This window comes from Acomys minous (assembly GCF_964271855.1).
Source record: "Acomys minous genome assembly, chromosome: 19".
NCBI lineage: Eukaryota > Metazoa > Chordata > Mammalia > Rodentia > Muridae > Acomys > Acomys minous.
The window spans coordinates 62,023,089-62,050,440 of record NC_140499.1 but is presented as its reverse complement, the minus strand read 5'-3'; the positions used below and the strand labels follow the sequence as shown (position 1 = coordinate 62,050,440).

General features: G+C 51.4%; 1 protein-coding gene across 1 annotated transcript; it reads right to left on the bottom strand.

The window, feature by feature from the left end:
- Positions 1-8,783: 8,783 nt before the first annotated feature.
- UBE2Q1 (ubiquitin conjugating enzyme E2 Q1) lies at positions 8,784-18,321 on the bottom strand. Its single transcript, XM_084769826.1, has 13 exons — positions 17,821-18,321; positions 15,651-15,755; positions 15,212-15,316; positions 14,328-14,378; positions 11,895-12,035; positions 11,622-11,706; positions 11,019-11,079; positions 10,737-10,827; positions 10,580-10,638; positions 10,431-10,479; positions 10,065-10,160; positions 9,690-9,756; positions 8,784-9,262 (listed from the first exon to the last, which is right to left on the bottom strand). Exons 1-13 carry the CDS (start codon positions 18,148-18,150, stop codon positions 9,231-9,233), a joined length of 1,272 nt encoding a protein of 423 aa, XP_084625952.1. The 5' UTR covers positions 18,151-18,321; the 3' UTR covers positions 8,784-9,230.
- Between the last annotated feature and the right edge of the window lie 9,031 nt (positions 18,322-27,352).

The following is a 27,352-nucleotide window of genomic DNA, read 5'->3' as shown; positions in this document are numbered from 1 at the left end:
TTGGCCTGAAGAGAAGTAGAAAACTGAGCAAGAAAAATGGACAAATGTTATGAAGAGCTACTGCAAAGCCAGGTGCGATGGTGCACACCTGCAACCCAGTGGAGTGCGAGGGTCAGGGGTTCATGATCAGCCTTGACCACATACTGAGCTTGAGGCCAGCCTGGGCCACAAGTCTCTAAAACAAAAAACAACCAACCAACCAAACACCCAAGCCACGAATGTAGGAAATTCTAGTCAGAGATTTAAGGAAATCTAAATGAAAGAAACACATAACTTGATTCCACAGTAATAATTTTTTTTATAGTCACTTGAGAACACTGAAGGATTTGAGGAAGGAGAAATTGAACCAATTTGCATCTTTGACAAAATAAACTTTACTGGGTCTGGAGAGATTGCTCAATGTACAATGGCTAAGACTCCTTGCTGCTCTTTCGGACAACAGAAGTTTGTTTCCCCACACCAGGGCAGGCTGTAAGGCCTCCGTACCCCCTGTTGTCACGTGACCCAGGTAGGAGGTTTGTTTTCTAACTTCCTTCGGGTCTCTGCTGAGTTATTTCCTCAGGACTGTGATGACAGCAGGCACGCGGCACTCATCCCTCCCTGCCTGTGTCTCTTCACTCTGTTCTAGGCTCTTACCTGGTGTCTGCTGCGCTCACCAGGGTGTGAGCCTGGGGACGGCCGGCATCTTTACAGACCCTAATGCAGTGCCTAAGTGTAGGTTTCCTAGAACAGAGTTTGTAGGGTGATCAGAGCACCCGAGGCTCCAAAGTCTCCGGCTGTAGATGTTAATGACAGACACTCCCCTCAGAGCTGCTCAGGGTGGCTGAGAGCCTACCATCGTTCTGGATCAGAGAGAGGCTGAGCCTCTGCTGAGAAGTGTGTGGGGACTTCTTCTGGGGTCCTCCCAATGCCTCTGTGTCTTCTCTCCCATTTTCAGCTCCCTCCGGGTGATTGTGAGGCTCGCTTGACTAGCTGGTAGAACCATCCCAGGGCAAGAAAAGGAATAACTGACAGCGGCGGCTGACTGACAATTTCTGTGCCTGTAGTGACACTAGAACGTAATTAAACACAGCTGATCTGGAAGCCACTGACAGGTTTGTTAGACCTCTGACCTGTGTCTCTGTGAGTTCAAGGCCAGCCTGGTATACACACAGAGTTCCAGGCCAGCCAGGACTATATAGTGAGACCCTGCCTCAAAGAAAGTTAAAAAAAGAATTCATCCTGAAATACAACCCTTACTTTTGGGTAACATGGCTGCCCTGGGGCTCAATAGTTATGAAGTTTCCTCTGAAATGCCATATAGTTCCTCATGGTACTGTGGTGACCCCCACCACCACAAAATTATTTCCTTGCTTCTTTACAACTGTAATTCTGCTACTGTTATAAGTTTTAAGGTAAATACCTGATGTGCAGGATATCTGAGTTGTGACCTACAAAGAAGTTGCTACCACATTTTGAGAACTGTTGTTCTATAGAGTGACTGAGGCAGAGGTCCAGCTTTGGGGGTCCGAATTGATCCCCAGACTTTGGGAGGCATTGTTAATTCCCCCAAACGTTGGAATTGGGGACAGTTTTAAAAAGCAGGCAATGAGGAAATGTGTTAGGAGCGTGTCTAAAAAGAGAGGCGGAGCAGGTGTGTTGACTTGTGACTTTAATCCCAGCACCCAGGAGGCAGAAGTAGGTGGGTCTCCCCGAGTTTGAGGTTTGAGGCCAGCCTGGTCTATGTAGCGGGTTCTGGGCTGGTGGATGGGAACTGGGTAGTAAACTTAGATCAGAGACTAGGCTGTGGGATTGTGAAGGGCAGTGCTGCCCCTGTGCAGAGCCACCCGGAGGGGACGTGAGAACGCCTTTCTCTGCAGCAGAGAAGGGCTGTCATAGAGGCTGATGTGGGGTCAAATCAGGTCTTCCCAGACCCAGATAATCGCTAAGCCATGTTTGTTTCTTGGTGGAGAGGCAGCAGTGAGGAAGGGAGCAGCCTAAGGGGTGAGGTAAAGTAGCCGTGAACTCACTCTGAAGCACAGGCTGGCTTTGAATTGACAGCGGTTTTCCTGCCTCAGCTTCTCACGGTGCTGGGATTACGTGTACGCTGCATACGTGCATATGTATATACATGTACATCACATACTGCCACGCCTAGCTATGATAATAACAAGTTACTTCAGGAGCAGTGATTACATTGACATCCAGGCACAGCCCCAGCTGTGTGGGTCCAGAGCAGGAGTGAGGTCGCATCCTGCTCAACCCTGGAAATCTTGCCTTGAGTGCTTTAGGAGTGAGAGCTATGGCCTCCCCTGCCCTGGCCCTGTATGTCCTGGGGAAAAAGTTGTCCTGTGTCCACCACCAGAGGAAGCCATGTAGCTGCCACAGGTTACCACTTCCTTACAAGGTCATGTCCAGCAAACTCCAGCACTGTAACCCACCCCGGCCGCCACAATGGTGTGCACTCACCCGGAAAGCCCCTACCCACTTCCCGAAGGTTTAAGTAGTGTTGTTCCCTCCACCCCACCCCCAGTGAAACAAGCTGCGCAATGAAGCCTTCCTCTGGAGAAGTCTGAGGCCATTTCTTGCGGCACTCACCTGTTGGTTCTGTCCCCCGCCCACCCCCACCCCCACCCCCTCTCACTGCCCCCACCCCGCCGTTCTGCCTTGCTTTCCCTCGCTGCCCACCAATCTGATCACAGGTGGTCATGTTGTTAAAGGGAGTGGGGGAGACGGGGCCACTATGTGTAAGTGTGCATGTCAGTGTGCAAGTATGCAGACTTGGGGTTAACCGGGCCTGCCGTTTTCCCTGGTGAAAGCAGCTTAAGCTGGGTGTGAGAGTGAAGGGCCTCAGGCTGTTCTCCCAGAGTTATTCCCACCCCTCTGTTTTTCTCTCTTTCTGAGTTGCGCCAGCGGGGAGCCTCCAGGCCAGGCAGCCCTGGCTAACCTCTGCTTTGCCTGTGGAGGGCTTGTGAGGACTCACATGTGAGTCAGCCTCCCTGGCTCTCCTTCTTCTCTCTTTCTGTGCATCATTTTGACCTGTTCTGGGATTCTGAGAGGAAGGAGAGGTTGCTCTGCCTCTAAGCCACACAAGCCAGTAGCACAGACACTGCTGCCGCTAGATGGCGCTGCTGCCCCCGCCCCGCCCCCACCTCCAGGCTTTGTAGATTACCCAGACCACAAATGAGATCCTGAGCGTGCTCACACAGCTTCCCTACTTCTCTCAGCCCACTCGGGCCACGACCTCCTCAGCAGCCTCTTTTTTAGCGTTGTTTCCTGTTGAAGGGTATAGACATGTCCCTGTTCCCATTTCCTTCCCCTGGGGCACCTTCCTAATCCACATGAGGATGTGGGGGGGCCAGCAAGAGGAAGGCTGTGTCTTCTCAGCCCATCCAAGGTGCCATTGGAGGGCAGGCTGAGGCCATGTGAGGGGGACTGCACTCCTACAACACAGTTATAGAGTGCCCTGGCCCCCACACCCCTCAAGTAAGGAAGCAGGCGGCCTTGGAGGTTCCCATGGAACGAGAGCACAGGTAGAAGGGTTGCCAAGTCAAATAGTGAGGGCAAGCTTCATTCTACCCAGAGGGTAGGGCAGGGTAGTAGTGTTGGGCAGGATGAAGTTTTCAGCAACTCCTGCAGCCGGCCTGTTTCCCATCTGTGTACTGTGAGAGCCCGAGACAGCAGCCCCAACTCTGGATTCCTGATCACCATGCCCAGCTGTAAAAATTACACACACACACACACACACACACACACACACACACACATATCACACACACATATACATATAACACACACATAACACACACAAATACACACACACACACACACACACACACACACACACACACACACATAATTTTTTTTTAAACTATTGACACCATTCCTAACCTCGGGGAAGCCAGAAGAGTGTGTGGCAGGCATCTTAGGACCAGTGCTTTGTCTTTGTCTTTGAAGAAGCAGGTTTATCTCACTAACGGTTCGGGACCTAGGCAGGCCCTGGGAACTCGAGTGGCAGAGGGCTGGAGAACCCAGGACCAGGAGTTGAGGGAGGAGTTGTTGTGAGACCTTAAGCGTAAGTGTCCTGTGTTTCTGGCAATTTTCATGTGAGTCAGTCAGAAAGTCCCAGTCTTTGCAGCAAGTTCAAAACTCACCTTAAGGAAGAACTTCTTCCTTAAAGAGACATCATGACGTATCTGTTTGCTGGGTTCTTCCCCTTTCAGGGTTTCTCCTGGGCCCAGGGCCTCCTTTCCTCTATCAGGTATGGTGGTTTTTTTGGGTCTTTGTCTTGGTCCAAAGCCTGGAGAGGTTAGTACAGGCCAATGCCTGGGGCAGCTGCCCTAGTAGCCGACTCTCCTGGCTCCTGGCTCCATCTTGAGGCTACTTCTAAGGGACCTGAAGTGGCTAGCTCAAAGCTGGGGTCTCTGTGGGATCCAAAGAAGCAAGGAAGAAAAAGGGATGACTGCTACCGGCCCCCCTGACCCCCCCCCCCACATTGCCCTCATGTTTGGGGACACACCTGTTCCAAGTGACACTGTTGTTGCCTAAGTAGAAGCCCAAGGCGTGGGGCTGAGCCACCCAGAAAGGGTTGCGGGTCCTCTGCTTCAGCCAGGGTGCTGCATAGAACCTGGCAGAGCATCTGTAGGTAGCGGGAATGCAGCGGGCCAGACCTGCACGGCACATCGTCTGTCCCTGCACGTGCCCTGTTATAGGAGTCCTATTCAGCTTCCACAGGGGAACCCAAAGCTTCCCTGGAGAAAACAAGGCTCAAAGCAAGCACCACACAATGGTAGTTCTGGATCTCCAACACTGACTGGGCCCCAATCACTATGTTCACTCTATGAAAAAGGTACCAGAGCCCAGGGGGGCCACCGACCCCACTTGTACCTCAGGGATGTGCATGGCTGAGGGTCGATGTGGGAAACAACAGTGTTGTGCTCCTTAGGGTTCCATCCCCTCACTGAAAGCTGTCGTGCATAGGCCCAAGTGGCATAACCTGCCTCTCTCCTGCCTTCCTGCTGGCCAAGGGCTGGGTACTGCATAAAGCAGACTGCTGGGCTATGGTCTTGTTCGCTGGGCAGTTGACTACCATCCCTGCACAGCCAAGACAATGGTGACTGACTTCTGGACCACCCCACCTCTATCTCAGCCATTTATGTTGGGAGGAAGGTCAGTTCCTCCACTCTGTCCTGAGGAGCAGGGACAGGAGGTGCCACCATCTGGAGCCTCCTGGACTGGACTGGGCGGTTCCCTTCCGCCTCTGGCTCTGCCCACCCCTCACCTTAGCAGCAGCTGGGCAGGTAGAGTGCTCTCTTAAACAATGGTTCTCATTCCTGTTTCTGGAGCAGCGGTGTCGCTGAGGCATAGCAGCTACTGCTGAGTTCTTGGTAGTGTAATGGGGACCTCCCGTCTCTGCTTCCACCCCCAAAACGACAGCTATTTCAGCTTTGTTTACAATTTCTTTGGCATCGGATTCTGCTGTAGAAGAAAATGAAAGTTTGGGAGTGAATGTGGAGGGTGGGCCCTGGACTTGGGGGATGGGGGTGGGGTTGTCAAGCTGTTTCTTTAGATCCAGATGCGCAGAACTCCCAACACCCCCACCACACACACACACACCCCAACCTCCCACACACACCCTGCTCCTTGCCCTGTCCCTTCTCAACTGGGGGCAGTTGAAGTAAACACAGCCCTCTCCCTGGGTGGAAAAGTGCTTCCCAAGATACTGGCCTCAGCCTACGGGGAGGCTGGCAACCTTGTGCCCAGTGGTCAGGGAGCTCCACCCAGAGGGCACCATGAGACATTACATGAAAAGAGCCCTGCTGCCTTGCCTGGGGAGGAACAGCCCAGGTCTCTTGACCTGGGTCTCTTGGTTCTGGGTATTGGAAGCTGGCCCAGAAGGGAGTCTCCTGCTCCAGAGAGCGGCTGCCAGGACAGCTCGGCTGTGTGCTTGCTTCTTCAATAGACTGAGAACGCTACCCCAGGGGATAGCTTTCCTTCTTTTGTGGGTAAAAGTGAAAGGACCTTCCTGGTATTTCACAGCATGAAAAAAACAGCATCATGGGGGAGGGATCAGAACTACTCTCACTCTTACTAATAGCCCCAGAGTTTAAGAGGCCACGCTAGGAGGGCAGAGCTGAGTTCTGGAGAAAGATGAACTTCTGTCTGGTTCCCCCTTTTCTTTCAGCATGTAAGTGCTTGCTTACCATGGTTTAAAAAAAAAAAAATGTCATTTTATCCCTGGCAGAATTTCTTCTCATTAGAGAACACAGCCCAGGCCCCTGTAATTGTTTGAACAGTAACAACAGGGCTGCCTCTTTTCATAACACGCTCCTACCTTGCCCCCCACCCCATTTCCGACTGCTCCAGCTCTCAGCATCTTCATCCCAGAGCAGGGAGTTTGCAGGAGCTAGCGGAAACTTGTTGGGGAGCTGGTCTGCTGCCAGAGTGGGCTCCCCGTGGCCTCCGCCTTCTGCTACCCTCCTCTGCCACCACCTGCCCTAAGTCTTGTGGTGTTCTGTTTTGCAGAGATTTCTGAATTCACACCAGGTGTCCATTAAATCCCCAGGGGAAATCACTCGTTCTTCTGAGCTGCCTGTCCAACTCTTCCCAGCCCCCGCCAGGATTTTGTGGGTCTCCCTGGAATCCTCTTAGATGAAACAAGCTGCACATAGCCAGGGAGTTGGGGGGGACTGGCTGGGGTCGGGGCACCCTGCCATCTCATTGGCTTTCTTTTTCTTCTAGTCATACACCCTCAAGTGTGAGGAGTTTTGATGGGACGCACCCAGCACACCGTGCGCCTGTCTGTGCTGTCCTGAGTGCCATGCATTCTGGGGCCTCAGCGTGCTTTTCACTTTGCCTTTATTTCAGCTCATCTTTCCGAATGGTGAAGTCTTGTTTGTCAGGTGTCTTTAGTCTCCTAAGCTGGCATAGACATTTGAACTGAAAATAGTAAGCTTCCATTAGGTTAGAAGCCAGGCAGCTTCCCCTCTTCTGTGTGTGCTAGGGTGGACTCACGGAGGTTGGAAGAGGCTTTTGCATGTACAATGAGCAATCACCCTAGCAAATAAACTTTGTCACGTCTCACACGTTTGGGGCCACTGGTACTTTCCCCTGGCCACTGCCTACTGCCCTATGCTACCTTCTGAACTGTGGCACAAAGCAGCTGTGAGCCTTCCCAGATGCAGCCGGCTTCTAGGCTGTGGCCTTAAGCCAGGCAGCCTGACCTGGGTCGTGGATACACAATCCTTGCTCCCCCTACTGCAAAGAAGAAATCTGCACTTTGTGATACGGCCTTTTTTTTTTTTTAACCCCCCCTTCAAGACAGGGTTTTTCTGTGTAGCCTTGGCTGTCCTAGACTCGCTTTGTAGACCAGGCTGGCCTCAAACTCACAGAGATCCGCCTGCCTCTGCCTCCCCAAGTGCTGGGATTACAGGCATGCAGCATTGCACCTGCCTATGGCCTCAAGTTTTAAATGCAAAGAAGCTTAAGCTGAAAAATTTTGTCATAAAAAGTTTAAGAGAAATGGAGGACTGTCAAGAGTTGGTGTTACAGGTCACAGAACCTGGCATTTTCCTTCATGTCAAGTAGACGTGAACCCATTATTTCTTTAAATAAGTTTATTAGAGCCAAACTATTTAAATAACTTTATTTGATTCATCCTTTGGTAGATGAGAAAAATACATTACAAAATACATTATACAGAGGACAGTTCACGGTACACATTACTAAAAACACAATCTACATGCCAGCCAGGGCTGGTGTTAAGTTCAGAAGGAAGCCACACAGGCTAGGAGACAGATTTCAGTTCTATGGGATGACACGTCCCCTTGTGTCCTCTGTCTCACCATATATCAGCACCCCTAGTCTGGTGGGTGGAGGCAGAATTAGAGCAGCATCAAGGACTGGTGAACTCTCCACCCACCTAAGCAGCAAGACATTCAAGTCCCTAAAGGAAATGGGGTGCGGAGAGGATGGCCAAATTAAAATGCCTATCTCAGAAGCATTACAGAACACCGCAGGCAACTGTCCCAGGGCTGGTCTTTCTGAGCCCCGGAACCTTGCTTAGCTGTCCTTTGCCTTGTCACTTTGGTCTTCCTCCAGTCTGTAGGCGGATGGTCCCACAGCGAGCTCAGACAGGGAGATGCAGGCTCTGCGTGCTGTGTGCAGGGCCACCACTGGCTCTGGCCCCTGCCGTGCAGTTCCTGGGGCTGAGCTGAGGACCCACTACGCAACACAACCACAGTGAGCTACTGTTGTTTCCAGTAGGCCCGCACCTTGGGAATGGCTAGAAAGAATCCAGAGTTCAGGTCTTTCCTTAGGTAACCCAATGAGGCAGAGGAGAGGTGACAGAGCAGACAGCAAGGCGGGGATCAGTGAGTTACAGCCACTCAGCATGTTGCTGGGATTAGAGAACCTCATGCATGCAGGGCCAGGGCCCCACCCAACTCAACTTAAAAGGAGGTTATAAAGCAGCTACTCGAGTCTCATCTTTTTCTTGGAAATTTCAAAATGGAGATTAGTACCAACTAGTAGTAGTAATCAGGATGGTTTTGGGCCTCTGCACAATAGCTCAGCAGGCCGGCCTTCCAAGGAGCAGGTGCTGGCCACTCTAGAGGCCTTCAGTGTGATCTAGGGTCAGATGAGGCAAGAGCTTCAGCTAGGCATTTGTCTCATGCTAGCAGCAAAGCACAGCCTCCCTGCAGCTTCTCCTCACTACCAAAGCATGGTGGGCCTGGCACCCTCCCCCACCACCCGGCAGTCAGGGGATGTGGGAATAAAAATAAAGATGAGTCAAGACCAGCATCTTCAAATTAACAAACTGTAATTGTTTTCCCAAAGATACATTTTTTTCATACACATCCATCATACACTGTAACCAAAAAAAGCAGTGTACATGAAATAAGAGAAAATAAATTAAAAACCCATAGCATAGGTAAGGAGGCTCTAGTCTGGAGCAGAGCTGAGTTTCCAGCAGTATAAGGAGGCTTGAGTTTCTTTAGAAGAATGCCTGCTAGCAAGGGTCCCAGCAAGGAGGCTGGTCTGTAGTCAGTCTTGAGCACTGGAGACAGTTCAGTGTGTGTTGTGTGTTGTTTTTCCTTAGCGTTTAGAATAGCCATCATTGTCCTGCAATAGGCAGAGCTATCACGTCCAGGAAAAATGAGGGAGGGAACCAGAGGCAGCGTGAGATCCAAATACAGCATTCAAAGGTAATTGGTCCAGTGGTGCCTGGGGAGGAGGGGGAAGCTCCAGGGTTAGCCATCTTCCTTCGGGGGTGTGTACCAGCCTGGATGAAAACAAAGAAGCACAAACCAGCAGAGTGAGGGGCAGGCCCAGGCCAACTCTGCCCACAGCAATCCCTGGGGACACCGGCATCGTTCCAGGAGAGCAGATGCTAGGAATGGCGACGCGGGCACACAGAGCTGAGGCTGCTTACCTGGAGTTATTCTGAGGCCGGGAGAAGGGTGAGCCCACCCACAAGTAACAGGAATTAGATGAGCTTTGCAAAGGGTGACAGAAAAGGACAATACCCAGCCCACCTTCAACCCCACCACTGGTTGCTTCTTGGGAAGAAAGGTGACATTAGCCACCTGCAGATTGTGGAGACCTGGGCGGATGCTGATCATGGACAGTAAGGCTCAGAAACCAAAAAGGTCTCCTGTACTTGGCTGGAGTGGGGCCCGGGCCCTGAGCAGGCCGTGCTCCAGTCTCACCGTTTTTTTCATGGATCTGCACCAAAGACTTGTAGGACTGCTGTGCTCTTGTCAGACTGTACTGGGACTGGGGAGAGAAAGCCAGATCAGGTCATGGCTAGATATAGCCTACTGCCCCTCACTTGCAGGCTGTCATCCAGGGGCGTGAGAGTCCCAGTTTCCAGCACCAAGCACCTCTCCCTGGGAAGGCCTTGGGGACAAAACCACACGTAGCTTCCCTTTCCAGACTTGTTCCATCCGAACATCAGAGGATGTCCCTGAGGCCAATGCCCTCCCTCCATTGCAAGGGCCTTATCCCTTCTGTCCCTAAAAAGCAGCTTTAGTCAGCTGGAGGCCCAAACTGTACTTGGCTCCCCCTAGCCCCAGGGCCCTTACTTTGTTGGCTCCAAACTGCACCCGTGCCTTCCCCTTCACCAGCGTGGCGCTGATCTGCATGATCACGGACTCTATGGAGTAGGCACTGCTCCAGCCCTGGGGCATGGCAGGGACAAAGCAGGAAGTCAGGACACAGCTCCTGAGACACCTTCAGCACCTTTCTGGGCAAGAGGCTGCCTTTACAGAAGGGTCCCTTTACTCGCAGTACAGTCATCCCCTGCCCGCTGAGGTCACTGGGGACAGGCTAGGCCTAGTGCAGTGAAAGGGCCACACTATGGCTATCGTTTGTCTCCACCTCAGTAACCAACAGAGCTAACGCTCAGTCAGTCCTACCCAGGCCAATGGGCAAGAGGGAAACAGGCTCACCTGCTTGGTGAGTAGCTCCATGCAGATGGCACCTCCGCCCAGAACGTACCTGCACAAGAAGGGTTAGTCAGCCGTGCCCGGCCAGAGGCCCAGTCCCTTCCTCACATGCTGCATCAGAAATGGCCTATTCCCTTTGCCCGGCCACTCACCCTCCAGAGAGGACTGGAGACACAACCCTGACGAACGGTGGGTCAAAGGGGAAGTTATCCTGAGAGAGAGAGAGGCAGAGAACAGTCAGAGAAGGAGGCCTGCATCCTCACAAGACTCAAGGCAGAGGGAGTGCTGGGAAGAGCTGCGCCATCTTACTTTAAAGGAGAAGTTAAGCAGGATGAAGTCTGCCCCTTCCTTCTCCTTTAGGATCTGAAGATCATTGTGCAGAGCGCTGTCCTGGTCAACTCTACAGAGCAATGAATCTGGGCTCAGACTGCTGGGTCCTGACTGAGCAGCCTCCTAAGGGACCCCCTGCCCACACCTGCTCCTGGGACCCAAAACCAACACACTGAATGGGACAGGGCTGCCCCTCAGTGCCACCAGTCACTCCACTCATTTGGCTCCCTCACCCTTTCTCCTCCCACAGTTGCCACTCACTTGAGGAGTTTGACGTTCCAGTCATAGAGACTGTCATTCACGAGTTCGACTGCATAGTTTCCTGGAAGGAGAAGATTCATCAGCACCAGAAGATTTGTCTGGACCAGGGGTGGTTCCCTTCCTCTCCCTAGGAAGAAGGCTCAAGCCGGGTGATGGTGCACACCTTTAATCTCAAAGCTCAGGAGGCAGAGGCAGGTAGATTTTGGAGTTCAAGGTCTACAAAGTGAGTTCCACGCAGCCAGGGCTACCTATCTTGAAAACCAAAACCCAAAACCAAACCAAACCAAAGCAAAACAAAAAAGCTCCAAGGGTCCAGAGGTGTGTCCCTGGCTATGCACCAGCCCATGCCTTGAAGAGTTCCAATCAAATCTGAAGAGTTTACAGGCATTTGTGTGATCTAAGAATTCTCAGGGCTCCTTGCCAGCATCATACTGTAACAGTTAAAAAAATAATTACATTAATTTGCTTACTGCATGTGCTACCCATGCAAGCAGAGGTTCTGTCATGGAGCCTGGACTCAGGTCCTGAAACTCGGCGGCAAGTGCTTTTACCCACACCATGTCCTTTTTGAGGAACTCCTGTGCAGCCTCTGTGCAAACTCACCGCCTTTGAAACTCTGTGATCGGTATATATCCCTGAGCTCCTTCATCAGCCGGTCAGTGGCCTGCACCGAGCCAGACACTGCACCCTGTAAAGGAGGCAAAATACAACCAATCACTCCTTGGTCTGGTGGGGGACTTTAAAGCACTCTGGACTAGGGGAAGGCTCAGGCAGACCCAACAAAAGGGACGGCTCTGCACACCTGATAGGCAGTGGCCTGCCACTCCCCAGCCATACCCACCAACCCTTTGCCCTGCCTCTCTACAAGGCACGTACATTTAAGTAATCTTGCCTCTGGTTCTTTTTAATTTTCTCTAGGATGGCCAGGTTTTCTTTTCCGATGCCATCATCTTCAGATTTCTTGCCCTCTGCTGGCTCCTCCTCTTTCATTTCATAGTGATCTAGGTCTTCTGTATCCTGAGTAGGTATGGGGGTGCAAAAGGAACAACACCACAAAGGTGGATACACTATCCCTATCTCAGTCTCACGCATCCCGGATCCCCACCACGGCCCGCTGCCCCCCGCCCATGGCGTTCTGAACAATGTATTTCCCAGTTCTAGAAGATGGCTCAGCCTCATTCCCTCTGTAGTCTAAAGGCCAAGGCAAGGTTGGTTTTAGTTTTTTGAGACAGAGTCTCATATAGCCTAGACTGTCCTTCTACTCATTATAGGGAGGATAACCCCTGACCGCCTGCTTCTACCCGTCAAGTGTGGAAAGACAGGTGTGCACCTGGGTTTTATTTTGAATACAGTCCTGCTATGTAGCCCTTGCTGTCGTGAAACTCACTAGCTTCCTGAGTACCAGCTATAGGTGTGTGTCAACACATCTGGCCTCCCAAGGCAATTTTCTTCTCTTTCTCAAGTCTCAAACCGCAGCAGCAGAGCTGCAAAGAGGATCGAGAAAGGGACTCTCTTCTTATCCCCAGGGAAACCTGCTCCCACTGTCTCTAAAGTTCCTTTAGCAGCAGCAAACTTCCCCATTCCTAGATGAATGGCTTTGGCCTGCAGTGGTGACTACAAGCTTGTTTACTGGGCTAGCCTCTCACCCAGGAGTCTTGAGGACCCTAGACCTAAAGACAAACATGAGGCAGCGAGGTGGCTCAGGCACAGAGGGGCTTGCTGTAAAGCCTGGTAGCTTGTGTTCAATCCCTGGAACATGGTGGGTAGAACTGACTCCTCCAAGCTGTCCTGACTTACAACACACAGCACTTTTGAAAAATGTAAAAAAAAAAAAAAAAAAAAAAAAGAGAGAGAGAGAGAAAGAAAAAGAAAACGAGAACATAATCTCTTATTCTCTCCCTAGAAGAGCAGGACCTGAATTAGGTCCCCCAAAATACTCATTACCAAGATGGAAATGAGGTGTCCCAATGCAGGAGATGGTAGAACCTGACAACACAATTAGCTCCTTATTCACGATGCTAGCAGCTCACCAAGCAGAGGCCACACTGAGGTGGCGTCAGCGCCACAGTCAGGTGCTGTGGGTGTGGCAGAGGGCTGAACGCTGCCAGGAAGCACTAGGTTCCATGGATCATCCACCCACTGTGGGTCTGAAGATCAGTACAAAGTTACAGAATCTGGGTCCAAAGCTAGAGACACCTTACCCTAAGATACCCTGTCAAGTTTTATACTAGGGGCAACACACACCAGCTTACTTTATTACATATTCACTTATCAGAAAAGCTGAGGCCTAGTGAACTGATTTTCATGCCCAGCCAAAGGAGATCTCACAGAAATAAGACTAAGTTCTACTTGGCCATTAGGCACAATGTACATCTTTACATTCTACCTTAGCTAGACAAGGCGGCAGCTGTCTGTAGTTCTAGCACTTTGGAGGTAGCAGCAAGAGGATCAATTTCCGCTCCCCTCGACTACACACCTGAGTGTGAGGGCAGCCTGGCTTACACAAGACTGTCTCAAAAAATATACACGAGCTAGAGAGATGGCTCAGAGGTTAAGAACACTGGCTGCTCTTCCAGAAAACTAGTTCTCAGCACCCACATGGTGGTTTACGAGCATCCAGTCCCAGGGGATCTGGTGCCGTCTTCTGGTCTCCACAGGCACTGCACATATACAGTGCATAGACACTCATGCAGGGACAACGTCCACACATATCACAATGAGAAAAATACAGCATCTATATTTTAAAAGATTCTATCAGATAATACACTTATTATTTATTATGTGAAATAACCATGTAATATGTATCACGTTATTATTTTAGAGATGAAAAACTATAGCTTAATGAGAATAAGTAAAATTCTCCAACTAACATAATCAGGGTGCAAACGAGGGTATGTTGTGGGGTTTTTTTTTTTGTTGTTGTTTGTTTGTTTTCAGACAGGGTTTCTCTGTGTAGCCCTGGTTGTCCTGGACTCTCTTTGTAGACCAGGCTGGCCTCGAATTCACAACAATCCGCCTGCCTCTGCCTCCCGAGTGCTGGGATTAAAGGCGTGCGCCACCACCGCCCGGTACGAGGGTATGTTAAAGCCATCTGGGATTAACTTTGTCCAGTGTTTACTTGCTTTTTAAACAGATTTGCACCTACATGTTTTCAAAGAATGGATATAGATGGCGATCTCCTTACGTCAGGCCAGTCAGTCTTTATTCTATTGATGTTTCTTTGCCCAGCTTGAAGCTGAAGCTATTTATCGAATGACCAAACTGATGACAAACACTTCACGACAATGCCATCTCAAGTAGTAAGCCTACCTCAGGCATCTCCTCATCTTCATCTTCTGAAGACACTTCTTCCTGCGTGCACTGCAGTGGAGGAGGAGGCAAAGATGAAGACCAGAGCCCACTGGGCTGCTAAACACAACATCTGACCTACACCCCCCCCCCCACCCCCCGGCTCTGAAGGTCTGGAACCTGGCAGTGCCCATAAAGGTGCCAGTTTCTTCACCAGCCAGACCTGAGTGAAAGCGAGAGCCCACGGGATGGTGACTTTGCCAGCGGCCAAGTATCTCTTCCTACCACCTCTGGGGTGGAGACCAGCTGTTCCTGTCACCTGTTCTGCAGATCCCAGCTTAACGTTCCTTAGAACCCTCTTTCATTTCATCTTCTCTAGAGTGTCAGTGCATCTCTGGTTCTAAACAAAGGAAGGGCCCAATAGCCATCAACTGCTACTGCTGAGATAATGTTCAGAATTCTCCACTTGCTGGGCAGTGGTGACCACGCCTTTAATCCCAGCACTTCGGAAGGCAGAGACAGGAAGATCTCTGTGAGATTGAGGCCAGCCTGGTCTACAGAGCAAGTTCTAGGACAGCTAGAGCTATTACATAGAGAAACCTTGTCTTGAAAAACCAGAACCAAAACAAGACAGAAAAACAAAAAACAAAACAAAAAAACCTCAAAGAAAAAGAATTCTCTCCTCCGCTCAGCATGAAGGATGTTGCCCCTGAGAATGAGCAGGGAATGGCGCCCCATTTAGCTAAATTTCCATCAGGAGGCGCAAGAGGCTGAGAATCACATGTGTGTTTGGGAGCAGTGGGGGTGGGAAGAGCCACTGCAGTTCCATCTCAATGATCAAGTATTTACCAAGCACTCTTTGGAATGACTGTACAAGACCCAAAGCCCTCCCCTCAACTGCATACCTGCTCTGCTGGCAAAGGCTGGTCCAGCATTTCCACATCGGGATGCTGAGGAAGGTTGTAGAGTTTACACAGGTCAGAGATGATCCTCTTCAGATGCTGTAAGAGCTGGGGTGGGGACCACAGAGACATCAAATACACCTTCCTTACTGGAATCTGGACAGCTGCATGGATGCGCTTTCAGCTTAGATCTCAAAATGGTGGCTGGTTCTGTAAACTGGACGGCCCTTAGTTATAGGAAGGACTTTCCCTAGTGGACCTACCCTGGAGCTGCTACAGGGACCTGCCTCTTCTGGCTTCAATAAGCAACTCTATTAAAAGTCGGCCTCAAGCAGGTCCACCTAGAGCACCACCCACTTTTCAGATCTAGCTGCCTCTCCTAGGGTACTTTAGTGGCTGAAGCCCCGCCCCCAACGCACAGCTCCTCCCCCTTCCCCCTCACCAAAGTGTTCCCTTTCTTTATGTCCACCAGCCTCTCCAAGACGGCAGCCAAGTTAGGGTCATCGGACTCCACCGACCAGATGGGGGGCACAGCAGGGTATGACTCCTGAGGGGAAAGCAGGGAGACTGGTCACAACCAGAAACTTTGACAGAAGCCAGTTTTTGCTTAGCCTTCCTTTCCTTCCGACCACCAGGCCCTACACTCACTCATGAACACCAGCTCAGCTTCCCTAGAAGCAGCCTGGAGAACCATGCCTAGGAAGCCGCCTGCACTCTCTCTCCCAGAGGAAGCAGCAGGGAAAGCTAGCGACGGTGGAGGAAGCTGGCTCTACTGTCCTGACACCACTCTGAGTTCTCCCCACACCCAGGCCAGAGTCCTTGGTGCTTCCAAACTCCAGAATCAGGAGGGAGATCACCTCCTAACACTGAGGAGAAAAACGCAGGCTTGTAGCCACCAGGGGAGTTCGAACCAAAATAAAACTGTGTCTCCAAATCCAAAGCTAACACTAAAAGGGCACTTGCAAGATCTCTGCCCCCCTCACCCCCCAAACAGAGCCTTCTGGGCCACACTCTCCCTCACAGTGCAGGCGCGGGCTGGCAGACCGGAGCCCACGCCACTGACGTTCCCACCATTCCTGAGCCACCATGCCAACGGAGCCTGAAGAGACACCCCCTCTGCCCTAGGCACGGCAGCCAGCCTAGGCCAAGTGTCCTTTAGAGGGGCCATGGGCACTGCAGCTGAGAACCCCCAAAGACACAGAAAGTAGATGGCCTCTGGCAACAAAAAGGAAGCAGCTGGAGGAAGCAAACCTACCCGTGAGTGAATCCACTTAGCAAAATCCAATCTTTGATGTCTCAACACATGCCAAGGGAGCCTTACCCACTTCTACTGGGGATCTTAGCGATGCCACATTCTAACCAGTGCTGCAGGAAAAACAGTACCAAAGATGCTAAAAGCTTTACTTGACTGAGCCACGCACGCCTGGTGGTCACAGCTTGGTGAGGTAAGTCTCAGCTTGGACAGATGCATCCCCACCAAAACTCAAGCGTCTCATTCCTACTCCACTCCCAAAGTTTCTTCACCAAACCATGGGTGGCAGAAAGGGGTAGAACGCACCATGAGAAATGAACTGAAGCCTCCAAGAGCCACAGAATTCACAAGTCTGTCTTTCCCCGGGGTACTCCCATTTCCAGAAAGGATAAAGGTTCGGCCCAGCAGCTCTCTAGCTCCAGGAGGGACAAGACCATTACAATGGGTGTTACCAACCAATGTTTGCAATGTATCTCTCGGTACCAGCTGTTACAAAATTACACCCAACAATTTCCTCACGGGACACTAGGGGATAGATAACCTAAGTCAGGACACACATAAGGTGTCTCCTACTCTAGTCTAGGTAGGATGGAGTGATGCCTACTAGGGAGCGATGGCACTGGTACTGCTCAACACACACACACACACACACACACACACACACACACACACACACAAGCTACCACCACCACAAAAGGCAACAGCTACCTAGGACAAGTGGACAGGAATAGGGTGGGGAGTGGCAAAGTGGCTACCAGCTCAGGCAAAAAAGTGGGGTTAAAGGTTAGTCACACCGGAATAAGAGGAAATCCAAAGTGTTGTTAAGGAACGGCAAACCCCACTCGGTGAAATTCAGAGAGCAGAGAGGGGTTGCACCAAGGATGCCTGGGCAGGGGAACCCACAGGTGGTACCATCTAAGTGGAAAGCATCGCCCGCTGAGAAGGGTCACTGCCGAACTGGGCTGAATTCCAAGCTAGGTGCTTCCAGCAGAGGCCTGGAATCTTATTAGAGTTGGGGGTGGGGAGAAGAAATGGGCATTTCTAGGTGACACGGTAAAGTTGTGGAGGAGTAAGCCAAAGGAACCAAAATTATAATACCCGAGGTGTGGGTGGGTTCCTAGGAGGGGGTAGGTCGAGGGGCCACATGTCCCGGTGTCCCTCGCTCTCAGGGGTCAACAGCAGAGGCTGTGACTGCACCACGGAACCCCAAGCTGGAGAAACAAGTGTAGCCTGGGAGAGAAGGAGCCGAGCACCAAGAGGGGGCTCCGGCCCCCGAGTCAGTCCTTCGAGAGCTATGTGGTGTGATTCCAGGCACCAGATAAGGGACCCCCAGCGTTGGCGCAAGCGAGAAGGTCCTCACCGTGATGTTGCAGTGGATGCGGACGGGGTCCCCCGGCACCGACCCCCGTGACGGGAGATGGGGTCCGGGCGCAGCCCCGGCCCCGGCCCCTCCTGCTCCAGCCAGCAGGAACTCGCAGCTCAGCTCGTCCAGGCAGGCGCTGGCAATGCGGAAGCGCTCGTGGCCGCGGTGGAAGATGGACTCGAGCAGCTTCAGCTCCCGCCTCAGGCAGGGCCCCGGCCCCGGGCCCCCTCCCGGGCCGCCCCCGGCCCCCGGCGCCGCCCCCTGGACCCCCAGCTGCTGCCCCGGCCCCGGCTGCTGCTGCTGCCCCTGCGGCTGCGGCTGCTGCATCCTCCGCTCCGCTCCGCTCCGCTCCGGGGCCGGCGGGCCGGGAGCCTCCGGCCTCCGCTCCGGGCTCCGCCGCCGCCGCCGCCGCCGCGGTCCGCACTTCCTGATCCCCCCTTCGCCAAGATGGCGCCGCCGCCACCTCCGGGACAGGCCCCCTCCGCTCGCCGGCCCACCCCCCCCACCCCACGGCCGCCGGAAGCCGCGCGCCCCTCCCCCTCCGCGGCGGCCCCGCCTCCGGCCTCACGTGACCTCCGAGCCCCGGCCCCCCGCACGTGATCCGCGCGTCTTTCCCGCCCCCCGGCCCGCGCCTGTCACCCTCCACATGTGACCCGCGGCCCTGGGGCACGCCGCTCCGAAGCGCTTCCGTGCGTGTCGACGCGCGTCGTGCGTGACTGCGCACGACGGCGCTTCCCCGTCACGTGGCCAGCGTCGCCTGTCACGTGGTCGGCGCCCGGTTTCCCAGGGCCTCCCGGCGCTGGACTCCTGCTTCCTGCTCTGGTCCCGCGGCTCTCCCCCCAACCCCCAGCCCCTTCCCTCGCCCGAGCTCCGACCCGTGGGGCGCCGGGTGGAAGGCGGCTGGCCGAGTCTGTCCGGTGTCCCCGTTCGAGCCGTCGAGGTGCGTCGCCCGCCTCTGTTGTCTGTCCTGTATCCCCCACAGGAGCTGCGTCGCCCACTTCTGCGTCTGTTGGGGGGGGGCGCAGTGTCATCACCGTGGGAGAAGCTGATTTGTATCTCCCTGCGGGTCTCTGCGGTTGTGTGACCTTGGGTTATCTACGCGGCTACCGAGCTTTGTTTCCTCCATCCGTACAAGGCAGCGATGCCTCTCTGGTCTGATTCAGAGGACTCGGTCCGAGGATGCCAAAGTGTTGAGTATGGTCGCTGGACAGTTACTTCCGAGGGGAACTATGGTGCGGCTTCCTCCACAGAGTCCCAGGAGTTTGTCACTAGCAGCTGGGTGACAAGACTCACAGGCCCACCTGCTGCCTACCCTCCCACCTTGTCACCCTGAACCTGAGCGCGGCCGGAAGTTTCCGGTAGTACCTCCACGGTACCACTAGGTGGCACTGTGACAAAGGACAACGCTGCTTGAGGGTCCTGAAACCCAGAGCTGCAAAGGGCAGATGCCAGCTTCATGGGAGGCCTGATGACTTCCGGGCCAGTTCAGCTTGTGAGCCAGTGGCCCTTCAGCCGTCGCCACCTTTACCTTTGTTGGAAGCTGACTGTACCGTGGTGCTGGGCTACTCATTCACTCAGTGATGATAGCAAGAAGGCTTTCGAAGTTCAACTCTGGATGCTTAAAGAAATTCCATGTTCCTTGACCTGCGGTGTGGGGGTGGGGGGGCGGGCAAGGGCCTTTAGCCCTTGCCCAAAAAGCTGGAACTTGAGACCTTCTCTATTGAGCATCTGGTGGGCTGGCCTGAGTTCCACAGCCCGAGGGTTGGTCCAGGCACTGCTTGCCTCCAGACGAGAACGGCCCAGACCTTGGGATTAAAGGTCCCAAGGGCCCATTTCTCCCTCAGGGGCAGCTAGAGTGCTTTAGGGTGAAGCAGGTCTCCTGGGTGCTAGGCCTCCATCCCAGCTCACAGCAGACGATGCCGGTGGATGTCTTAAAACTGTTGACAGGCAGGCCCTGTGAGATGCAGGGCGGGCAGTGTGCTTCGCTGGAGGTCAGCACTGACGGGTAGTGATGGAGCAGGCCCCAGTGGGCGCAGAAGCAGTTCTGCCGATACTGCCTGACCACCTGTCTCCCATCAGCAGTTCCCACCCCCACCCCCTGAATAAATGGGAGGCTCAGAAAATCACAGTGGAGGAATGTCGGGAGAGCTAGCAGCAGAGCATGCACCCCCAGCGCACCAGCCAGCTTTTATTTATAAACCTTGGGCGATGGGGGAGGGGTTTGAGGGTAAATGTGTGTGATTGTTAGGGCTAAGGGTGACAGGACACTTAGTCTACATACAGTGGTACAGTGCCTCATTTACACGCAGGAACATGGCTCTGTCACAAGAAGGAAAAAGGCGAACTTAATTCTCCTGTGTAAGGGGATGACTTCTAGGTACAACTAAAGGTCATTTGCTGGAGGCTAGGATCTCCTCAGCATGGGTGGGGTACTTCCGGGAATTCCCCATGCTCGTGGAAGTTCCCTATCAGGAAAGGGTCAGGCCTGTAATTTTCTTTAGGGCTATGTGACACTCCTTACAAAATCTGGGCTTACCAGATCAGGTGGCGTGAGAACCCCTGCTAAGAGAAGGGAGTCTGCCGTCACAGGAGGAGTGTGAAATGGCCGTCCAGAGAAGCCAGACTCCAGCCTTACCCAGCAGGGGCCCACACGCCTCTCAGCCACGCGTGCACTCACCAGGCCTGACTTGAGCTTTATAGAAAAGCTTTATGTATGCATATTTTGCATATGTACATGTACCACATGTGTGCCTGGTGCTCACAGACCCAGAAAAGGGCATTGGGTTCCCCGGAACTGGAGTTAAAAATGATTGTTAGCTACTCTGGGTGCTTGGAACTGAAACCTGGTCCTCTTCAAGAGCAAGTGCGCTTATCCATTGAGCCAACTCCTCAACCCCATATACAGTTTTAAATTATACATTTAATTATTGTCCTGCAGATTGAGCCCAGGGTGTCACCCATGCTGGGCTTTGCCATTGAACTACATCCCATATGGGCTTCGTTTGGAAGAAAACACGCTGAGACTCTTAGGTCCTGCTGTAGGGTGTGGCTGGCATGCCCTGCCCTGCCCTCTACCTAGAGGCGGGTCTTCCCCTCTCCCAGAGACTCACTGTATAAACCAGTTTTCGTTTCACAGCCCCCCTTTTGCCCTCCCCCCTGCCCTTTTCCTACCTCCCTACCCTCTCTCCTACCCCTGCCCCCATCCCCAGCGCAAGCTCTCCCTTCCCCTGCCCCTCCTGTGCCTCTTCCAATTAGCTCATACTGATTAATCAATCAGAGACAGTCCCACAATATTGCATACTGGTAAGCTACACCCCCACTTCCCAGAGGATGGGGCATAATGCCTTCTATTGCAAATTTGTCCAGCATCTCAGTTCTGCCTGGGAGAGTCTTTTGTTGCTGATAAGCCTCATATGAAGTCACACCTAAAATAATGGGTCATGACTGTAGTCTCCATCTGAACTGGAAACAAAGTAGATATATCTGTTTAGTGAATGCTGGGGCAAGAGTAGAGTAGTTAAAAACTCCCTTCCCTAGCTGGGCGTGGTGGCGCACACCTTTAATCCCAGCACTGGGGAGGCAGAGGCAGGCAGATCTCTGTGAGTTCGAGGCCAGCCTGGTCTACAAAGCAACTCCAGGACAGCCAAGGCTAACACAGACCCTGTCTGGAAAAACAAAAAACAAACAACAAAACAAAACAAAAAAGCTCCCTTCTCTTGTGGAAATTATATTAAGGAAAATAGAAATTATAAAGCCAGAATCTACAAAGTCAACTGGCTTGCTAAATGTGGGTATTGAACAAATTTCTATTGAGCACCTACTTACTGTGTGGGGGGCACTGAAGAGACAGCATTCAGTCCTTACATTCTCACATTTATGTTCAGCCTGGCAGGAGGTCCGACATTTGGGCCAGCCAGGTGCGATACAAGCTTAGTGCCTTGAGTTTAATCCCAGGTACCGTCTACAAAGGTAGAAGAGTATAGACTCCGTAAAGCTGTCCTTTGATCGTCACATACAATGAATGCCCTGGCCTTGCCCTGCCCCCAACAGTAAATACAAACTTAGAAAACTAGACACTAATGTGTAGACAGACCGGATTCAAGCACCGGATTGCAGTTGTAGTAAGTGCTTCAAAGAAGACTGAATCTGGAAAGGTTCTCAAGAAGCGACACTAACTTCTGAAGAGGAAGGGGAATGGGCGGGGCAAGAGCTGACGAGTCCCAAGCAGAAGGAACGGTGCTACCGAGTTTGAGACCACCAGGAAAAGGAAACAAACTCAATCCAAACCGCAATTAGCCAGGTTTACTAAAACTGCAAGTAGAGGGATGACCCGGCCTGCAGGGTTCAACCTGTTGAGAATGCAAGACACAAAGAAGGAGAGCAAGTCTGATTGATCAAACTCTCAAACTTTATTAGGTAGCAGCTTTTATAAGTCAGAAGGCAGGGAAGCATGTTCCTATAGCAACGCAGCTGCAGGCTTTTCTCAAAACACAGGGAATTCCAGGCAGGGTCATAATGTCCTGCCACACAGGGCATCTTGCTTTGTCTTCATGTAGCTTTAGTCTAACTGCTGACCCACAACAGGGTCACTCCATCCCTATCTGTCTTTAGTCTAACTGCTGACTCACAACAGGGCCGCTCATCCCTATCTGTCTTTAGCTGCTGACTCACAACAGGGTCGCTCCATCCCTATCTGTCTTTAGTCTAACTGCTGACTCATAACAGGGTCAGCTAGTTTCTGGTGAAAGGCAAGCTTTGGGAAAGACAGAGACTTAAAGGTGTGGACTTGGACAAGATGGCTGAACATTGGCAATATGGCCTATCGTCCCCAACAGGGGGACAGCCAAATCAAAGGCATGCTACCCAGAAGGGGCCAAGGGAAGGATTTTTAAAGGTGGAGATGACGATTACCTCGTTTCTGTGGAATCTGCAGCTGTACCAGACTGCGTCACTGCCCTCAGCTGTGTGAGGAGCTGGCTCTTTCCGCCTGTTCACAGCTATAAGGGAAGGACCTCACTCCCCTGTACACAGTGATAAGAGGGTTTACAGAAGCCAGAGCAAGCTGTTAACCATCTTGCAGCTGGGAGGCTGCAGGTTGCTCAGGGGCTCATCTCAGAAATCGAGGGCAGAGGCCAATGGCTGCTAAGGAGGTGCCCGCACAGAATGGAGTTTCCTCAGCCGTCGTAACAGCACACAAAGGCCTTAAGGAAGGTTGTGGCAAACTGAAGGAACATAAGAATAGTAGGTCTAGAATAGAGGAGAATAATGGAGGTAGGGCAGGCAAAGACTGACCCCATTGAGCTGTTTAGGGGTGTGCGTTTATTGTAAGAGCTGGGGACACCAAAAGGTCAACAGGGCTTTAAGAAGCAAATATCAGTAGCAGCACTAACAGAGCCCAGCTTTGTGGGGAGCCAGGATTTGCTTCTGAAGTGGAAGGCGGTTGGGAAGGAAGGGGCAATTTGATGCCTAGGCTACAACAGACCTTGTCTTAAAACTGGTGGGGAGAGGTGGGGAGAGCTGGAGAGGTGGCTCAGATCCAATTCCCAGCTCCCACATGCAGTCCACACTGTCTAAAACTCCAAGTTCTGACACCATACACAGACATACATGCAGGCAAAATACCAATGCACATAAGATAAAAATAAATAATTATTTTTTAAAAATAAAAAAAACTAGGGATTGGAGGGGTATCTCAGTGGCAAAGGGCTTGCTTAGCATGTACAATTTATAATGTATACCATCAATAAGAAATAGAATCAAAGAACACCTACCCACATGGAGAGAGGCTTGTGAAATAGTGAATAAGAAGGATGATTACAAAGGAACAGCACACTTTGCTCCTCTTTGCAAAATGACCAAAATGTATGTTTTACATATATATGTATGCCCAATATATGACATGAGCACACCTTTAATGCCAGCATTTAGCAGGCAGAAGCAGGCAGATCTCTGAGTTTGATGTCAGCTTGGTCTACAGAGTGAGTTACAGGACAGCCAGGGCTACACAGAGAAACCCTGTCTTGATAAACAAAAATCAAAAAGACATTATTTTTAAAATAAGTGTCTTTATTATTTATTTAAAATTATAAAAAATATTTTAAAAAGCAGTGTTGGTCTTTTTTCTTTTTTGGTTTTTCGAGACAGGGTTTCTCTGTGTAGCCTTGGCTGTCCTGGACTCACTTTGTAGACCAGGCTGGCCTCGAACTCACAGCGATCCGCCTGCCTCTGCCTCCCAAGTGCTAAGCAGTGTTGTTTTAATAGTCCAAAATAGGAAACAACTCAAATGTCTATGAAGAGTTGAATGGATAAGTCACACAATGAATACTCCAGCTATGAAGAGTGAAAAACAAAACAATGTCCATGATTCTCACTAACATGTCAATAATGCAGACACAAATGATTATGATTTCATTTATATGAAGTTCAGCAGCCAAGGCTGACCTGGACTATTAGAACTCAGAATGGTGGCTCTTTATTTATTTATTTATTTTTAGTCATCTAAAAAGATCGTGGCTGGGTATGGTGCTGCTTGCCTGGAATCCCAATACTTGGTAGGTAGGATCAGCAGGATCAAGGGTTCGAGGCCAGCCTTAGCCATACTGTGAGTTTTTTGCTTGTTTGTTTAAGATTTATTTATTCGCCGGGCGTGGTGGCGCACACCTTTAATCCCAGCACTCGGGAGGCAGAGGCAGGTGGATCGCTGTGAGTTCGAGGCCAGCCTGGTCTACAAAGCGAGTCCAGAACAGCCAAGGCTAACACAGAGAGACCCTGTCTTGAAAAACAAACAAACAAACAAACAAACAAAAAAGATTTATTTATTTATTCATTATGTATACAGTGCTCTGCAGGCCAGAAGAGGGCATCAGGTCACATTATAGATGGTTGTGATCCACCATGTGGTTGCTGGGAATTGAACTCAGGACCTCTGGAAGAGCAGTCAGTGCGCTTAACCGCTGAGCCATCTCTCCAGCCCTATATTGTGAGTTTGAGATCAGCCTGGGCCTCAAGAAACCCTGACTCAAAAAAGGGAAAAACAAAGTATGATAAAATACACATACTCTAAAAATTTACCATTTGCATTCATACTATTGTATAATCATTCCCAATAATTAGTTTCAGAATTTTATTATTTTTTCTTTATGTGTTATGAGTGGTTCCTTGCATGTACACGCACAGTCATGTATGTGTATGTATGTATACCAATGGGTGCAATGCAATGCCCATGGAGGCCAGAAGAAGGCATTGCATCCCCTAAAATCGGAGTTACAGGTGGCTGTGAGCAGTCACGTGGGTGCTAGGAACCAAACGGAAGACCTCTGGAAGAGCAGCCAGTGCTCTCAACCACTCAGACATTGCTCCAGCCCCGGTCCCAGAACTTGAGGAGGTGTCGACTGGGGTCTCTTGTCCTTGAAGAGGGATAGTGTTTGGGAGAAGCACCTGGTTATTGGTAATTGTTGCTTTAAACAAAACATGGGCGTTTCTGTCGTGGTAATAGATCCAGATACACCAACTATACTCTGTGTGCATGTTATGCCTAAATTTTTGTAGATACAGACTTTCATACCCCTTTACAGGTGTGATTTTGAATCCTCTCTGCTAATTTCTGTTTTTAAGGTGGTTTTCATGAACACAAGTATTACTGTGGTAACAAAAAAATTTAAATGTAAAACACTTTAAAGGAATATGTATTAATTTTAATATCTTCAAGAGAAAACATTCCAGCCGGGCGTGGTGGCGCACGCCTATAATCCCAGCACTTGGGAGGCAGAGGCAGGTGGATCATTGCGAGTTCAAGGCCAGCCTGGTCTACAAAGCGAGTCCAGGACAGTCAAGGCTACACAGAGAAACCCTGTCTCAAAAAACCAAAAGAGAGAGAGAGAGAGAGAGAGAGAGAGAGAGAGAGAGAGAGAGAGAGAGAGAGAAACATTCCTTGTACTCAGGGGCACTAGAACCCTGCTGACTTGCCCTTTTGTGTCAGGACTGGTACTTCTGTTTTGCCCCAACCGTGTATAATTCTGCATCTCTTCTGCCACCTCTCTTCCTGGGGAACATAGAAGGCAGAGCGAGGGTGTCCCACTCTCCCTGGCCACTGGTTGGTTATCTCGGTGGACTCATTCCCTGCCAAGCTAGAAGTAAACATTGAAGGTTCGAGAAGACAACATAAAGGCCAAGGTGTACAGGCTACCTGGACAAGCAGGAACAGCCACAGGCTTTAGACAACTGAATGCCCCCCAACACCCGTCATTTAGATGGTCAGTGTCCCACCCCCAGTTAGCCATCCATAAGGCAAGTGAATGCCCCACCACACGCCCCCCAAGCCTGCCATGTAGAAGGCAACCAATAGTTCCCCGAGTTTGTCATCTAAAAGGTGAGTGGCCTTCAGTCACCATCAGAGAAAGTAAGCACTCCAAGAAGTTTAGCAGCAGAAGGCAATGCCAGCCTTCCTCAGCCATGCTGCGTCCATGGGAGAAGCTGTCCTGGGAGTGTGGAGCGCCTGCAAGCTAGCCTTCCCCTGTGATTCACCCTCGCTTTCATCTGTGCCCCTCCCAGTCCCTGTCACTGCCTTCCTTGCTCCCAGCATCCCCAGTCTCCACCGGTGTCCTTCCTAGTGTCGGCACAGCATCTAGTACCCTGTTGTCGTGTGGTCACCTTAACAACCAGAGCTAAGTCTTTCTAACCATTGCCTCGTCTGCTCCAAGCAATTCTGAGCTCAAGGAACATCCTCCTCATGTGCCATGTAAATTGCTCTAAGCCTTGAGCCTTTCTCCAAGCGGTGTGGCTGCACACACACCTCGCCATCTTTCTGGCCTTTGCTTGTGGTGCTCGGATCTCTCTCTCTCTGAAGAAATCATTACACATCCACAGACCCTGGACATGCCCTGCCCTGCCCCTGTGGACAGACTTAAGTCCACTTCCACATTCCCTGTGGTTGTCCCCTCCCTGTCCCCTAGCTCCCTCTCCTGTGCTTTGCTGCCTGCTGTTTCCCCTCAGCCTCACCCCCATGCCCCTTTCCTCCCATGCTTTGCACACGCTAGGCAAGCACTCTGTCATCAAGCTGCGTTGCTATCCCCTGAGTCCCCCAAATCTGGGCATTTGTTAAATAAGTTGCTTCTGCCTAAGATGTGTCTGCCATTTCTCTGCCAAGCTGTCATCTGAAGCCAGGCCCTCTGCTAGTTCGTAGTCCAGCTGGAAAGGCTGTGTGACTGCTATAGAAGGATTTCATTCTGGAAGAGTCTGACAAGGTACCTAACTCAACCTTTGGTCAGTCACAGCTTCCCTGAGGAAGTGAAATTCCTGAAATCACTCAAGTATAAGTGGAAGGTAGTTAGGGGCGGCGGGGTGATAAAAGAGCTGGACCGAGAACTACATGTTTAAAAGGCTGAGGGCTGGGAGGGGTTAAATGTTCAAGGATCTTAAAGACCTTGCCGATAGCTGGAGTGTGGAGCTGGGAAGCAGGCATTGATGAAATGAAATGAAGCTTTGCCATCTGCCAAGTCTGCTTCAGACAGGAATCGTTTTGGTTGAAAGT

What these genes read in the sequence shown, in the direction of transcription:
- UBE2Q1 (XM_084769826.1), bottom strand. Translation starts at nt 18,150, where the DNA reads ATGCAGCAGCCGCAGCCGCAGGGGCAGCAGCAGCAGCCGGGGCCGGGG. An exon ending in TCTCCAGTCCTCTCTGGAGG is followed by an intron (nt 10,480 to 10,579) that starts GTGAGTGGCCGG and finishes CTTCTTGTGCAG; the next exon opens with GTACGTTCTGGGCGGAGGTG. An exon ending in TGCAGTTTGGAGCCAACAAA is followed by an intron (nt 9,757 to 10,064) that starts GTAAGGGCCCTG and finishes TTCTCTCCCCAG; the next exon opens with TCCCAGTACAGTCTGACAAG.